The following is a 15,154-nucleotide window of genomic DNA, read 5'->3' on the forward strand; positions in this document are numbered from 1 at the left end:
GGTGACAAAATATCCACTGTAATAGTCCTTTCCTTGCCAGGTTGAAGGTGGCCTGAGGTTTCCCACTCTTTCACAGTGGCCGGCAGAGTACTTTGGCCCTGACACTGCCAAAGAGGAAAGCGCCTTTTCACTGATGCTACTAATCCCCGCTGAACCGCAAGGCGGTGGGTGGTGGTCTTGAAACATGCATAGCCAGCCGGGCGGTCACCCACTGTGGCCAGCAGAAGCAGTCCTCCCAGAGAGGGTTATTATGGACAAGGTAATGGAAGTCCTGCTGCTGTTGTGATCAAGCCCAAATCTCTGGGATCAGTTACCTTTTGTGGAGTCTGGCTGACAGTAGGAGCCAGATCCCGGTGGACTCCAACAAAGCCCAGTCCACCGGCGGATGGTGTAGATAGTAACCTAAGACCCTTTTCTCTTTGAGGCCGCCATAATGACCCACAATTCATCTGTCGCTAATGGAGACTCACATCTTTATCAGCAATCATCAGTTACCCCAGTTCCTTGTTGACTCTGTCACTGTGCCCTTCTATACAGGAGCTGTTCATCAATGGGTCACCCTGGTAGTAGAATACATGGTTTCCCAGGTACTTTACGATGCCATGGTAGGGGAAATTCTCCAAAATGGTTCTTTGCCGTGCAGAGTAGCGTACTACTCAGTTAGCCTGGGAGTCCTCGGGCTTAGTTACTACCAGAGAGAGGACAAGTCCATCCTCATTATCTAGCCCATAGTCATTATTCATCACCTGAAGTGTTTGTTTGAAGAATATCATTTGAACAGGAAGGCACGGTACCAGAGGTTGATGAAAAGCATAGGTCAACTGAGGCACAACGCGCCAATGAAGACTTATGCCAATTCACTCCAGGATTCTCAGCTCTACAGCTTGATCCGTTTTGATCATTCGTTAGCATTTATGATTAGGCTGACAGATACAGGCTCAAAAGTATTTTTTTTCCCTTGACACTCAATCAACACAAACTAACCCCGGACTAATCATAGGGGGAAAAGCAATTTGCTGTGAAGTGGACTAGACTGCTCTGTCACATCTGATGAGATACAAGTTAGACTTCATTTCATTTAATTATCAAAGTGCGATCTGCATGACTTGTGAAACTGCATGACTAGGAAGAAATGTCTGGCCCAGTCACAAAGCTTATGTACTTTACTGCGTTTTTGGATAGAATGAAAGATGGTAATCAGTGACACATTTAGTGACCACCAGACCAAAGGGGTAAACGACAATGTGTAATTTTGTTGCAGTCTTGAAGTGAATGTTATGTAGAACAGTCGTTGACTAAATGTTGGAAGTTTTTTCTCCTTTCTCCACATTCATCATTCGCTCCTCCTTCAATTCAGACCATCTGTATTTCCTCCCAGTATTGCTTCGTATTGATGTTCTGTTCCAGTGTGCCGTTCCCTCACGTACTGTATCTCTGCTCTCTCAATATAATATAACCATGCATTCCCCCATGAAACGGCTGTGACATCTGCGTGACCGTCTTTGATGTCAGGATAGGATAGCAGAGCAGATCCTGTTATGTGTGAAATGCATTTGGTTCCAGGGGATACACATTCCCTCAAAAACCTGAAGCAACTGTTTTTCCTTTTTTTAAGACAAAATGCCGCTTAGAACAGACAGTTGCGTGCTGCAATAGATTAGTATTCATCACTTAAAGAATCTCTCTTTTTGTGTGGTACTCTCCTTCCCTTCAGCGGCAAAATCGTGACAGACGATAAAAGTAAAGCGCCGGAGAAGGCGATAGAGGTGAAGAAAGCCCTGTCGGAGGTGAAGACAGTCCCCAACGAAGCTGCAAAGACAAATGGCAACGAGAGCAAAGCATGATCCCGACAGCCAGAAGGGAGGGGGTCGGGTGCACCACAGTCACAGACCTCCAGAGGAAAACGTCACACACCACTCCGTCAAACAACAAAAAGCTCAATAAAGGTTTTTTTTCTTCAGTGTCTTCTATGAGTTCTCCGAGCAAAAGATGAGTTTGTTAGACATGTAGAGCGGGAATAAGACCTAATGCACCTGCCTTAGTGTTTCTTTATCTGTTATTCCTTTTGTCATTTTCTCTGTGTTCACGTGAAGGAAAATCCTTACCTCTAGTTCACTCTCCTTGACCTCCTTTTATATGTAACATCAACGTTACCAGTCTTTTAAATGGGACAGAAGCTAAGTATCATTGGCACAGATAACCATGGGAATTGTAGCTTTACTTCAGAACAATGCCTTTACGATGTGCACACACCTTACCCACACACTATTTCCAGCTATGTTCTCTTTGTTATGCAGTAATGCCATCATTATTTCCACTGCTAATGGATTTTGGGGTAAAAAAAAAAGTATGTTTTGTTGTGTGTTTAAATAATGTGCAGAAGTAACTGCATTTTATTGTATCTTTATTTTTCATGTATAATTTTTGAGAACTAGAGAGAGCATATTTTTTCATATGTGGTTGTCTTTTGTTTTTATTTTTGTTCTTGAATGTTTACATTGTGTTAACTCTGTCCCAAGATTGTGTAGACACAACAACAACAAAAGAAGACACAGCAGAAAGACAATGTTTATTCCACAGTTATAGAGGTTGGAGTTGGTGGTTAACGTTACGCAATTTATCGTCTCTAAGATTCAATTTTTTGGTTAATTTGTTTTGGCAAATATAAGAACACACTTTCTCTAACACACACACACACCTCTATATCTTCTTAATTGATTCTCCTATTAGATGAGCTTTGGACCTGTTCCACTCCAAGGGTTTCAGGGCTCAGCTTTAACCCCGGAAATGTTGCAGGTCCCAAGGGGTCACAGGAAGAGACGGGCATACAGAGTAGCATGGCTTATGGGAGAATGATGTAATCAAAGGCCAGATATGAGTGGTAGCAGCTGAATGTATGAACAGAAGTCCTTAAAATAGCCTAGAAACAGTCCTATTTATTCCCCCGTTTGATGGCTTTGTCCCATAACTTCAGAATACTGTGCCTGTTGCCAACAGCACTTCCAATTTAGTGATTGATTGGGCTTCATCTCAAAATGCAAGGGAATAAAAATGTATGTTTTGTGTTTTTCAGCATATTTTATGCATATAAACAAATGTAATGGCCGGATTTATACATTTCTTATTTAAGCCATAGTACTCCGGTGTGGATTTGGTAAAAATCAAAAAATATTAAATCTGACCTTTTTGTACAGCGTTTCTCATACTTTAGACTGCAAGCTTGTGCACTGTGAATGCGTGAATATCCTAGTGTGAATACGTGTTCTTTGTCATAGAATTTTAAAAAATATGCATAGTTTGGTTGTGAAAGGTATAGCTAATAGTACAGACAACAAAACAATTCCATGAAAAACCATGAAAGCAATGAGCAGACGAAAACAAGAAAACAAAAGAAGACGGTGCCTTCTGAAACGTCAAAATGGCAGCATGCGTTCCATCCTGCTCAGTGTCTGCCTGTTCTAGGAGGTGACAGCATAAGGTTTCGTGTCCTAGTTCTGTCCATTGCCATTCCTTTACTACACAGTCCAAGGAAAACACAGGAATAGTACTGACAATGTAACTGGTTTGTAAACTGTAAAATGACTAAACCGCTGCGTCATTGTGTTAGTGCATAAACTCAGCTCTGGGGGTGAAAATGGAGGTGGTCAGTTGTGTCCACATCGTTTTCACAAGGCTCCTCATTCACTGGTTCTCCATGTGACTAATGCAAAATAAAATGTTTTCCCCAAATAAACAAGGAAAAACAACATTCATTCCAATGATTAACTCATGATCACTACACCAAAAGTAGTTTCACACAAACACAACTTTGGACATGATCAAATATTTCCAATCCCAATTGGCTCAAATGACTTGCAGTGCTCACGGTTTGTCTTCAAAACCGAACATCATTAATGAAGGAAAAATATTTTTTTTCTTGACCTGAAACAAGCATGCAATGTACTCTTATCTTGGATTTCATTGGTGTGGCAGCACTGAAAAGTTCCTGAGAAAGGAATTGACCAAGGCTTTATCTGTTGTACATTGATCTTTTGAAGTGTTCTGTAAACTGTTGTCTGTTCCGAACTTTTTTGTTTTCTTCAAAATAGTCATCAAGTGCTTTTACTCCACAAGGCTCTGTAATGTAAAGAGGTGTGTTGAAATGACACAGTTTCTGATTAAATGTGTATAAACCATTCCTAACCATGTAATAAAAAAAAAAGATGGGTTTCTCTTGACCCAAAAAAACCTGGACTGCTGTGGCTTTTGACCTGTATGTTCAAATGCTATGATAATGTGGGACCAATTCCTATGTACGTTTACATTGAAATTTTCATTAGTGTACTGTGCCATGAAACTTATTTCAGGAAAGAAGTCGAGGGGAACAAAAAAACGATTTTCAAAAACTTTAGAAATGCCATGAGAAAGGGAAAAACGCTCTTTCTCTCTGACTTCCTCACTTCCTGAAAGTAACCACTTACCTGACACTGTTGGCTTGGTGAAAGTGAGGTGTCACCGTATTGCTTCCACCTCACCAATCATGCCAGTTTATTTCAAGGAATACAGGAAGTACGGAAGCGTTTTTTTCAAGTATTTGAATGGAGTCTGGGGCCATGTTCAGTATGAAAACATTGGAATGTTGCAGATAGAATTGTCCTGACTAGATATTACGTGATTGCTTAGTCTATATAAAGATAGGTATTTTTGTTCTACATCATGCATTTCTATCTGAACGTTGGCCAATGTTGTGACCTGCTGAACGTTGCCCAGGCAATCCAACGAGGTTTGGAGTCTCTTACTCCGATAGCCAAACAAAAGTTGGTAATGTGACATTTTCAGTCAGATAGGGGTGTTTTCCCCACCAATATGTTTCCCAGAGACCTCCATTCTCATTCTTACCCACCATAACCTGCTTTTGGGGCCTTCTCTCTTGTATACAGATTTTTACTAAGTGAAACATTGGTACCATCTCTCTCCACTGTCACTGGTGTAAATACTGAGTACTAACCGAAAAAAAAAACAGTTTGACTTTGCATTCTGTCAGAAATTGTGTTCAATAAAGTTAAAGGAAAAATATCATCGCGTAATTGACTTTTACTTAGCCACAACAATGACAAGAAGTCCATCAAAGAAAGTATTCTGACAATGTTTTGTTGGAGTTTTTGTTAGTCATGCCTTTTAGTAAGTGTCAATAAAAAATATATATTTTATGGTAGTTTGAAATTTGGATATGATGAAGGATGCACTTTGTTTACCAAACAAAAATGTAATGACAATTTGAGTGATGGGCTCAAATTTACCAGAATCCATTGTTGTTTACAGGATTTACTCAGTCATTTTTTAAGTAAACAACAATGGGTTGAAGTACGCCGCTAAACACATCTGAGTAAATATTGTCATCCATGATTGTCATAATATGCTGTAACCAGTAACTGTATGTCTGTTCCACAACTAACCGTACATTGCCCATACACTACATCCATGATGCTGAGGATTATAACCACTAGATGGTAGAAAAGGACAATTCCATGGTAATGGAATTACACTGAGACTCCTATTTTTCACTTTAAAATGTTTGCTAAACAAAAAACATTGATTTCAAAGTTTAACAAACCGCACAACTCTATGCACTGATTAATTTTAACAGTTTACACAGAACATTTTACAAAAACACATTTACTGAAAGAACTGTGCAGATGCAATGTTTAGTAACAGAATTATAGTAAAATCTCCCCAAAAAAATTATCCACCAAGTTTTACAAAAACTGTTAAATATCTGCTCCGAATTAAGATGCAAAGATGTCAGAAAGAATGGAGTGTCAGCTATGACATGACACATTGAGTTTGAAAAAATCTATTTTGGTTATTAAACTACAGTAGGTGAAGTGGATCTACATCCGGTAACGGAATTACTGTAAACGGAATTAAATAGGGATGTAACATTCAACGATATGCATCGATCCCTGATTTTAATGTTTAAGATACACGTGCATCGGTCTGCGGACCCCAAACAGATCCAAATGTAACATGCATTGGTCAAATGATACAAATCGACGGTTCATATTACTTTCTTTCTACCTTCCCGAAAATACCTAATATTTTGTGACAACAGCACCTCTTCAGTGCTGAACTGCAAGTGTTGACAGCCATTGATGCCCAAGCAATATCAATAGCCTGGTCAAATGCGCTCTGTGCCCAGCTTCGTGCGGACCAACGCGAGGTAGGTGGCCTGTTCCTGATCTTGCACATCCGCGGCACCTTCAGCATTCAAATGGTAAAATGGCTTCCGTGATATTGGGCTTTATTAGTGTAGTGACAACCTATGTCATTTGCTCGTTTTTTTTTAAATCTATGGGCTGTTGAAAATGGTGTTTTACCGGAATAAAAGTAAGCTACCAGAGACACAACTCACATCCGGCTATACCTAATGCTTTGAACACACCGACAGCGTCATTGCGCGAAATAGTACGCACCATCATCTGGATATTTTTTTTATCGTTTTTTCTATTTAACCTTTATTTAACTAGGCAAGTCATTATTATTTACAATGACGGCCTGCCCCTGCCAGACGTGATATAGCCTGGATCCTAACCTGGGACTGTAGTGACACCTCTTAGACCACTGCGCCACTCAGGAACTTTTGTATGCAGCAAAAGTTCAACATTCACCTTCTGCTACCATTTCTGTCAAGCCATCTATGCATACAGTTTGACACATATGTTCGATAAATCCAACCTATGCACCACACCGAACGCACTGCATGTGCCTATGCAACGCAATGCTGCAAGGCAAACGTAGCGTTTCATTGGAAATTAATGTAATTCTGGTGTACCAAAATGCAAAAATGATGTCGGTGTGATCGAAGTCTCGGGTGGTGCAGCTGTAAGGCACTGCATGCAGTGCTAGAGGTGTCACAATCAGCAGTGATCGGGAGTCCCATAGGGCGGTGCACAATTTGCCCAGCGTCGTCTGGGTTAGGGGAGGGTTTGGCCGTGGGGCTTTACAAGTAGGTCGTCATTGTAAATAAGACATTTGTTCTTAACTGGCTTGCCTAGTTAAGTAAAGGTCAAATAAATAAATACAAAAAAAAATACCTGGTGAACAGGCCTTACAATAGACTTTATTTTGATTGTTCAGGTTCACCATCAGCAATAGTTTTGGTAGTTTTGCTCTACACAATCAGTGCATTTTTAGATATTGCCCCACTAATTTGATAGTGGTAGTGGGATGGTCGATGTCTAGTCACCTTTATGCTCAGCTCAGGTGCCTACATAGTGCAGACACCATAAACATACATAATTTACACAAACTCATGTCTGCTCAGACATACCTAGCTCAGAGGCCCAGCTCACGAGCTCCATCAGAACCAGATTTGAATGTATATAGAATGGAAAATGTGTGTTTATGCAACAAATGTTAGTGCATTAAATCATATCACATCGAACCAAATCGCGTCGATTCATTCTCTACTCAAACCGAATCGCACTGAATCGTTTCAAACTAAAAGGTATGGTTCCTGTATTGTATCTAGATACATAGGCTCTGATACGTATCGAATCGTCTTGAAAGGGAAAGATGCACATCCCTATTTAAATAATGGGTCCCTGATCTGTATTATACAGAAATACATAATTATGGATATGAATATCATTGTCTTCATGGTGATGTATCCTGAATAGGTACACCAGTGGAAATTTTAGCATGTAAATCTTGGTGGGGCAAACCCCTCAAAATTTTGGAATGTATGCCAGCAAAGCCACAACACAACACAAAACAATACATTAATTGCACTATAACGGTGACAAACGGTGCCCACAAACTGTTAGGGCATACATAAAGTGGTCCCGACAGCAGAGCTTTCTTTTCAGCACCATGGAGTGAATCCTTACCAACGCTACACCTGGCTATCAGCAGAGCCTTGTCTGGCAGCGAAATAGTTAATTTAGCCTCATTTACTGCCTTTTTAAAAAACATAGCTGATATGGCTGACTTTCTTAAACAAATGTGGTTTCTGCTGACAATTGAGATGTACAAACTATGGCATAAGGGAACAATTAGCGGATAAGAGGCAATCCGTAATTTCGATTAAGATATTTAAGGAGAGAGCTAAGACGGAGGTAGTCAATATAACTATTTATTCAGCACTTTTGAAATGTACAGCGACAGAATTCAGAACATGGGCCGTTCTTACAGTATTCTCCCTGTACACCAAGTCAGAACCGTTGGATAAATAAAGGGGGCATATAAGCAGACAATGAAAGCTCTTACAATATTTGATGATGACATTTCTCTAAAACAGGCTATAGGCTAGATGTGCACCACCAAGTCAGAACAGTAGGCTAAGTTATGAGGGGGAAAGGGACCAAATTATTAGGTTGAGGCACATGGGCTACTAACAGCTTACTACACTACTTTTCTGGCCCATGGTGTTATGTGTGAATGTTATCCTTTTAAGCTTGGAAAAGAGACCCTTAAACCCAGACTTGGACCACACACCCTCTCCACCGAATAGCAGGGGAAGCAAAATAGTGATTGCTTTGCAAAGCTTGCAGTTAGCCACGGATTCCTTCCAAACCTCTCATTGCTGAATTTGCGATTTCCAACTTGTGTAATGTTTATGGCCGATGAGCACCGATACGTTTTATCTCTAATATATTTTCATATGACAAGGATTGAAAAGGATTTGCCAGTAGATTGACGACGTGATTTACGATGACTGCTTGTCTAGCTTGCTAGCTAAGATTATGAAAGTATGATGTTGACATGATCAGTCCAATCAAAGCTACAGTAGATATAAAGTGATTTGGCATAATGTTAACTGTGCTGAATGACCTTGAGCCTTCTTGGATGGGCACTTCTAATGTAAATCTATGGCAGCAGGGGGCTTGTACTTTCTAGCTCTCCCTGTAGATTTTGTGGTGACGTAGGGTCCCCATGAGTGACAGAACAGGGTCCCCTTGAGTGACAGAGCAAATCACGGCGCAACTAGAGAAGATTGCCAACCCCTACACTCTATATTTTCCGCTGGCTGCCCCTCTACTACAGAAAGCACTGAGCTAGGCTGAAACACCTGCATTTTGGAGCTGCCTTACTCAAGAAAGCAAAAAAAGAGACCATGTTTGTATGTGGCTTTATTAACTCAATACATTGTTTTTATAGTGTTTGCAAACTGATGTGACACGTATTAATGCCAAAATAACAACAACAAAAATTGCTAAACAGGTTGGGCTCAAAACAGCCCTGAATGACAGGTTGCCACTGAGGTACACAAAGGTAGGAATATGCAATATACAACTTTTGCATATTTGGGTATTATTCTACACAGTGGCTATTATTCTAATGAGCTCCGCCTCCAAACAAGATCACATTTGGTTGGTCCGGACCAAATCTGAACCAATCATAGACGTCTATGTTTCACGAGTTTGGACAGCACAGTAGAGCACATTGGAGTACAGTATATACAGTGCATTCGGAAAGTATTCAGACCCCTTGACTTTTTACACATTTTGTTACATTACAGCCTTATTGTAAAATTGATGATATTGTTAATTAAAGCAAAAATAGTTTTTTTAATTTCTGCAAATTTATCAAAAATAAAAAACTGAAATATGACATTCACATAAGTATTCAGACCCTTTATTCAGTACTTTGTTGAAGCACCTTTGGCAGCGATTACAGCCTTGAATATTCTTGGGTATGACGCTACAAGCTTGGCACACCTGTATTTGGGGAGTTTCTCCCATTCTTCTCTGCAGATCCTCTCAAGCTCTTTCGGGTTGGATGGGGAGCGTTGCTGCACAGCTATTTTCAGGTCTCTCCAGGGATGCTCGATCGGGTTCAAGTTCGGGCTCTGGTTGGGCCAATCAAGGACTTTCAGAGACTAGTCCCAAAGCCACTCCTGCATTGTCTTGGCTGTGTGCTTAGGGTTGTTGTCCTGTTGGAAGGTGAACCTTTGCCCCAGTCTGAGGTCCTGAGCGCTCTGGAGCAGGTTTTCATCAAGGATCTCTCTGTACTTTTCTCCATTCATCTTTACCTCGCTCCTGATTAGTCTCCCAGTTCCTGCCGCTGAAAAACATCCCCACTGCATGATGCTGCCACCACCATGCTTCACCGTAGGGATGGTATTGGCCAGGTGATGAGCGGTGCCTAGTTTCCTCCAGACATGATGCTTGGCATTCAGGCAAAAGAGTTACATCTTGGTTTCATAAGATAAGAGAATCTTGTTTCTCATGGTCTGAGAGTCCTTTGGGTGCCTTTTGGTTCAGATTTTGTCCAGCCAGGGCAGACTGACCAAATTTGAACTACTTTTCAACGTTTTTGTAAGTCTAGAGTCAGTCGGTGCTCAGTGGGTGAGGATGCTCGTTACAGTAAATAGAAAAGAGGGTAGGTGGTAGGTGTCATGGTAAGTGTCAGTTAGAGCCGGGAAAGGTGACATTAACTGAAGAGCGAGAGCGGCAGAGAGAGGGAGCGTGAGAGTGAGCGGTTTGACCACCAGACAACAGAAAGAGAAAGAAAATTGTTATAAGCTGAACACAAACGTATGCCAGTGGAAGGGAGGACAGCAGCTGGTGACCCAACTGGTTTGGGAGTACTATGATTTATCATTGTAGCCAATTCAATTTGGTAACAGAATTGATTTTGAACCACTTAATAATTCATAAACAGACTTGATATCAGTAAAAACACTAACTAATTGGTAGGTCTATCTTTACTTGATACTTCTGTGAACTTTCATAATCCTCCCTCCATGAAGAAGAGAAATTACTGAATATTTTAAAGATATGTGGGGTTTTGGTAATCGAATTACAAGGCAAAAGGAAATGTTTCTTAAACTTACAGAATGCAAATAATTTCTCCAAAACAAAGTTTGTGTTGATATTAGTTGGCAGGGGGCTTCACTTCAACATTGTTGTGTTTTGATGTATTTCTAATACCTTTTTAAGACTTTTTCTGGTAGATGTGTCTAAGACCCCTTTTTCCATCTGTTTGACCTGAAATCAAAGTCTTTGCTTATTCCTAATTTTTAGGATGGAAAATGGTTGAATATATTCCAGTATGCCTTAATAAATAAAAAATATATAGACTCTTAGCTTTCATGTGACACACAATTTGACATGCTCCTATGAACTTCACGTTGGTGGTCATGGGTCCTTTTACATGGAAATGCCCCATAGTTACACTGTACATTTAATGAAGATCAAAGACAAGTCCTGTTTATTCATCCATTTGGCAACACTATTTTAATAGTACTGCTGTAGATGTAACAAATTGTCCATAAACGTCCAGTAATACAGTATGTCAACTGCCTATCCTTTGACATCAGACTAATACGTTTCAAGTACTTGAATAGCCTACGTCTGTTAATATTTGACTGACTAACCTTGTCTAATACAGTGGGGCAAAAAAGTATTTAGTCAGCCACCAATTGTGCAAGTTCTCCCACTTAAAAAGATGAGAGAGGCCTGTAATTTTCATCATAGGTACACGTCAACTATGACGGACAAAATTATAATTTTTTTCCAGAAAATCACATTGTAGGATTTTTTATGAATTTATTTGCAAATTATGGTGGAAAATAAGTATTTGGTCACCTACAAACAAGCAAGATTTCTGGCTCTCACAGACCTGTAACTTCTTCTTTAAGAGGCTCCTCTGTCCTCCACTCGTTACCTGTATTAATGGCACCTGTTTGAACTTGTTATCAGTATAAAAGACACCTGTCCACAACCTCAAACAGTCACACTCCAAACTCCACTATGGCCAAGACCAAAGAGCTGTCAAAGGACACCAGAAACAAAATTGTAGACCTGCACCAGGCTGGGAAGACTGAATCTGCAATAGGTAAGCAGCTTGGTTTGAAGAAATCAACTGTGGGAGCAATTATTAGGAAATGGAAGACATACAAGATCACTGATAATCGATCTGGGGCTCCACGCAAGATCTCACCCCGTGGGGTCAAAATGATCACAAGAACGGTGAGCAAAAATCCCAGAAGCACACGGGGGGACCTAGTGAATGACCTGCAGAGAGCTGGGACCAAAGTAACAAAGCCTACCATCAGTAACACACTACGCCGTCACGGACTCAAATCCTGCAGTGCCAGACGTGTCCCCCTGCTTAAGCCAGTACATGTCCAGGCCTGTCTGAAGTTTGCTAGAGAGCATTTGGATGATCCAGAAGAGGATTGGGAGAATGTCATATGGTCAGATGAAACCAAAATAGAACTTTTTGGTAAAAACTCAACTCGTCGTGTTTGGAGGACAAAGAATGCTGAGTTGCATCCAAAGAACACCATACCTACTGTGAAGCATGGGGGTGGAAACATCATGCTTTGGGACAGTTTTTCTGCAAAGGGACCAGGATGACTGATCCGCGTAAAGGAAAGAATGAATGGGGCCAGGTATCGTGAGATTTTGAGTGAAAACCTCCTTCCATCAGCAAGGGCATTGAAGATGAAACGTGGCTGGGTCTTTCAGCATGACAATGATCCCAAACACACCGCCCGGGCAACGAAGAAGTGGTTTCGTAAGAAGCATTTCAAGGTCCTGGAGTGGCCTAGCCAGTCTCCAGATCTCAACCCCATAGAAAATCTTTGGAGGGAGTTGAAAGTCCGTGTTGCCCAGCGACAGCCCCAAAACATCACTGCTCTAGAGGAGATCTGCATGGAGGAATGGGCCAAAATACCAGCAACAGTGTGTGAAAACCTTGTGAAGACTTACAGAAAACGTTTGACCTGTGTCATTGCCAACAAAGGGTATATAACAAAGTATTGAGATAAACTTTTGTTATTGACTAAATACTTATTTTCCACCATAATTTGCAAATAAATTCATTAAAAATCCTACAATGTGATTTTCTGGAAAAAAAAATTCTCATTTTGTCTGTCATAGTTGAAGTGTACCTATGATGAAAATTACAGGCCTCTCTCATCTTTTTAAGTGGGAGAACTTGCACAATTGGTGGATGACTAAATACTTTTTTGCCCCACTGTAGATGCTTTCATTTTACAAGTCAACTGAAATGCAGTTGACATGTTTGAGAGTTAGATTGTTGTGCATCATTTGCTATACAAAATACTATATATTCTCTTGCGCTTGATTTGTTACACTGTACAATAACATTTAAAATGACTTTTAAATCTAATAGTGTACGTTTCAAATGTGCCACTTTATTTTGATAGCCCATCTGTAGATGCTCTGCAGACTGTCAGTAACATTAAAACTATCTACTAACCCTAGCTCTAACCTTAACCCTTTTCCTAATGTAACGAATTTTCAGGCGCAGGACACAGGGATGAAGGTAAACAAAATGTGTTTACTAAAATGTATCAATCCATCTTCTCATAAAAATTACATAGTTAGGAGAAACACCTCCAACTACACAAAACAGACAAACAATCACCGACAAGACAAACAGGAAATGCAGAGGTTTAAATAATGAACATAATTAGGTAAACTCAAAACAGGTGTACACAATAAAGACAAAACCAAACGAACAGTGAAACATCAATCGGTGGCAACTAGTAAGCCGGTGACGTCGACTGCCGAACGTCGCCCGAACAAGGAGAGGGGTTGACTTCGGCGGGAGTCGTGACAGTCCCCCCCTGACGCGCGGCTCCAGCAGCGCGCCGACACCGGCCTCGGGGACGACCCGGAGGACGGGGAGCAGGGCGATCCGGACGGAAGCGATGAGTACCCAGCTTCCTTCCGCCGGTACCCAGCTTCGCTCCTCCGGGCCATACCCCTCCCACTCCACGAGGTACTGAAGGCCCCTCGCCCGACGCCTGGAGTCCATAATGGCTCGTACGGTATATGCCGGTGCCCCCTCGATGTCCAGAGGGGGCGGAGGAACCTCCCGTACCTCCGACTGCTGGAGCGGACCAGTTACCACCGGCCTGAGGAGAGACACATGGAACGAGGGGTTAATATGATAATCAGGGGGAAGTTGTAACCTATAACAAACCTCGTTCAATCTCCTCAGGACATTAAATGGCCCCACAAACCGCGGACCCAGCTTCCGGCAGGGCAGGTGAAGGGGCAGGTTTCGGGTCGAGAGCCAGACCCGATCCCCCGGTGCATAAACCGGGGCCTCACTGCGGTGGCTGTCGGCACTCGCCTTTTGCCGCCTGATGGCTCGTTGAAGACGTACATGGGCAGCGTTCCATGTCTCCTCCGAGTGCCGAAACCATTCATCCACCGCAGGAGCCTCGATCTGGCTCTGATGCCATAGTGCCAGGACCGGCTGATACCCTAGCACACACTGAAAAGGGGTAAGGTTAGTGGAAGAGTGGCGTAAGGAATTTTGGGCCATCTCCGCCCAAGGGATAAATGATGCCCACTCTCCCGGCCGGTCCTGGCAATAGGACCTCAGAAACCTACCCACCTCTTGGTTGACTCTTTCCACCTGCCCATTACTCTCGGGGTGGAACCCTGAGGTAAGACTGACCGAGACCCCAAGGCGTTCCATAAACGCCCTCCAGACTCTAGACGTAAATTGGGGACCCCGATCAGAGACTATATCCTCAGGCACCCTGTAGTGCCGGAATACATGGGTAAATAGGGCCTCCGCAGTCTGTAGGGCCGTAGGGAGACCGGGCAAAGGAAGGAGACGGCAGGACTTAGAAAACCGATCCACAACGACCAGGATCGTGGTGTTCCCCCGTGACGGTGGAAGATCCGTCACGAAATCCACCGATAGGTGTGACCACGGTCGTTGCGGAACGGGAAGGGGTTGTAATTTCCCTCTGGGCAGATGTCTAGGTGCCTTGCACTGTGCGCATACCGAACAGGAGGAGACATAAACCCTCACGTCCTTGGCTAACGTGGGCCACCAGTACTTCCCCGTAAGGCAGCGCACCGTCCGACCTATACCAGGATGACCAGAGGAGGGTGATGTGTGGGCTCAACAGATCAAACGATCGCGAACATCAAACGGCACGTACACGCGCCCAACGGGACATTGGGAGGGAGTGGGTTCTGCACGTGACGCCCGTTCGATGTCCGCGTCCACCTCCCATACCACAGGTGCCACCAGGCATGAGGCTGGAATTATGGGAGTGGGCTCTGTGGACCGCTCCTCTGTATCATACAGCCGGGACAGTGCGTCTGCCTTGACGTTCTGGGAACCTGGTTTATAAGAAAGAGTGAAAGAAAAGCGTGTGAAAAACATAGCCCAC

General features: G+C 42.4%; 1 protein-coding gene across 10 annotated transcripts in view; it reads left to right on the plus strand.

Annotated features, from left to right (window-relative positions):
• The window catches only part of ncam1a (neural cell adhesion molecule 1a), a 320,103-nt gene extending 315,048 nt beyond the window's left edge, over nucleotides 1-5,055 (plus strand). For all 10 annotated transcript variants that reach the window (XM_045693503.1, XM_045693509.1, XM_045693504.1 and 7 more), the window contains one exon: nucleotides 1,715-5,055. In XM_045693503.1, the coding sequence (XP_045549459.1) occupies nucleotides 1,715-1,844 (130 nt within the window). In that variant the 3' untranslated portion in view covers nucleotides 1,845-5,055. The remainder of the gene's footprint in view (nucleotides 1-1,714) is intronic.
• Nucleotides 5,056-15,154: the final 10,099 nt, after the last annotated feature.

The sequence above is a fragment of the Salmo salar genome, chromosome ssa13 (assembly GCF_905237065.1).
Source record: "Salmo salar chromosome ssa13, Ssal_v3.1, whole genome shotgun sequence".
In the NCBI taxonomy this organism is placed as follows: Eukaryota; Metazoa; Chordata; class Actinopteri; order Salmoniformes; family Salmonidae; genus Salmo; species Salmo salar.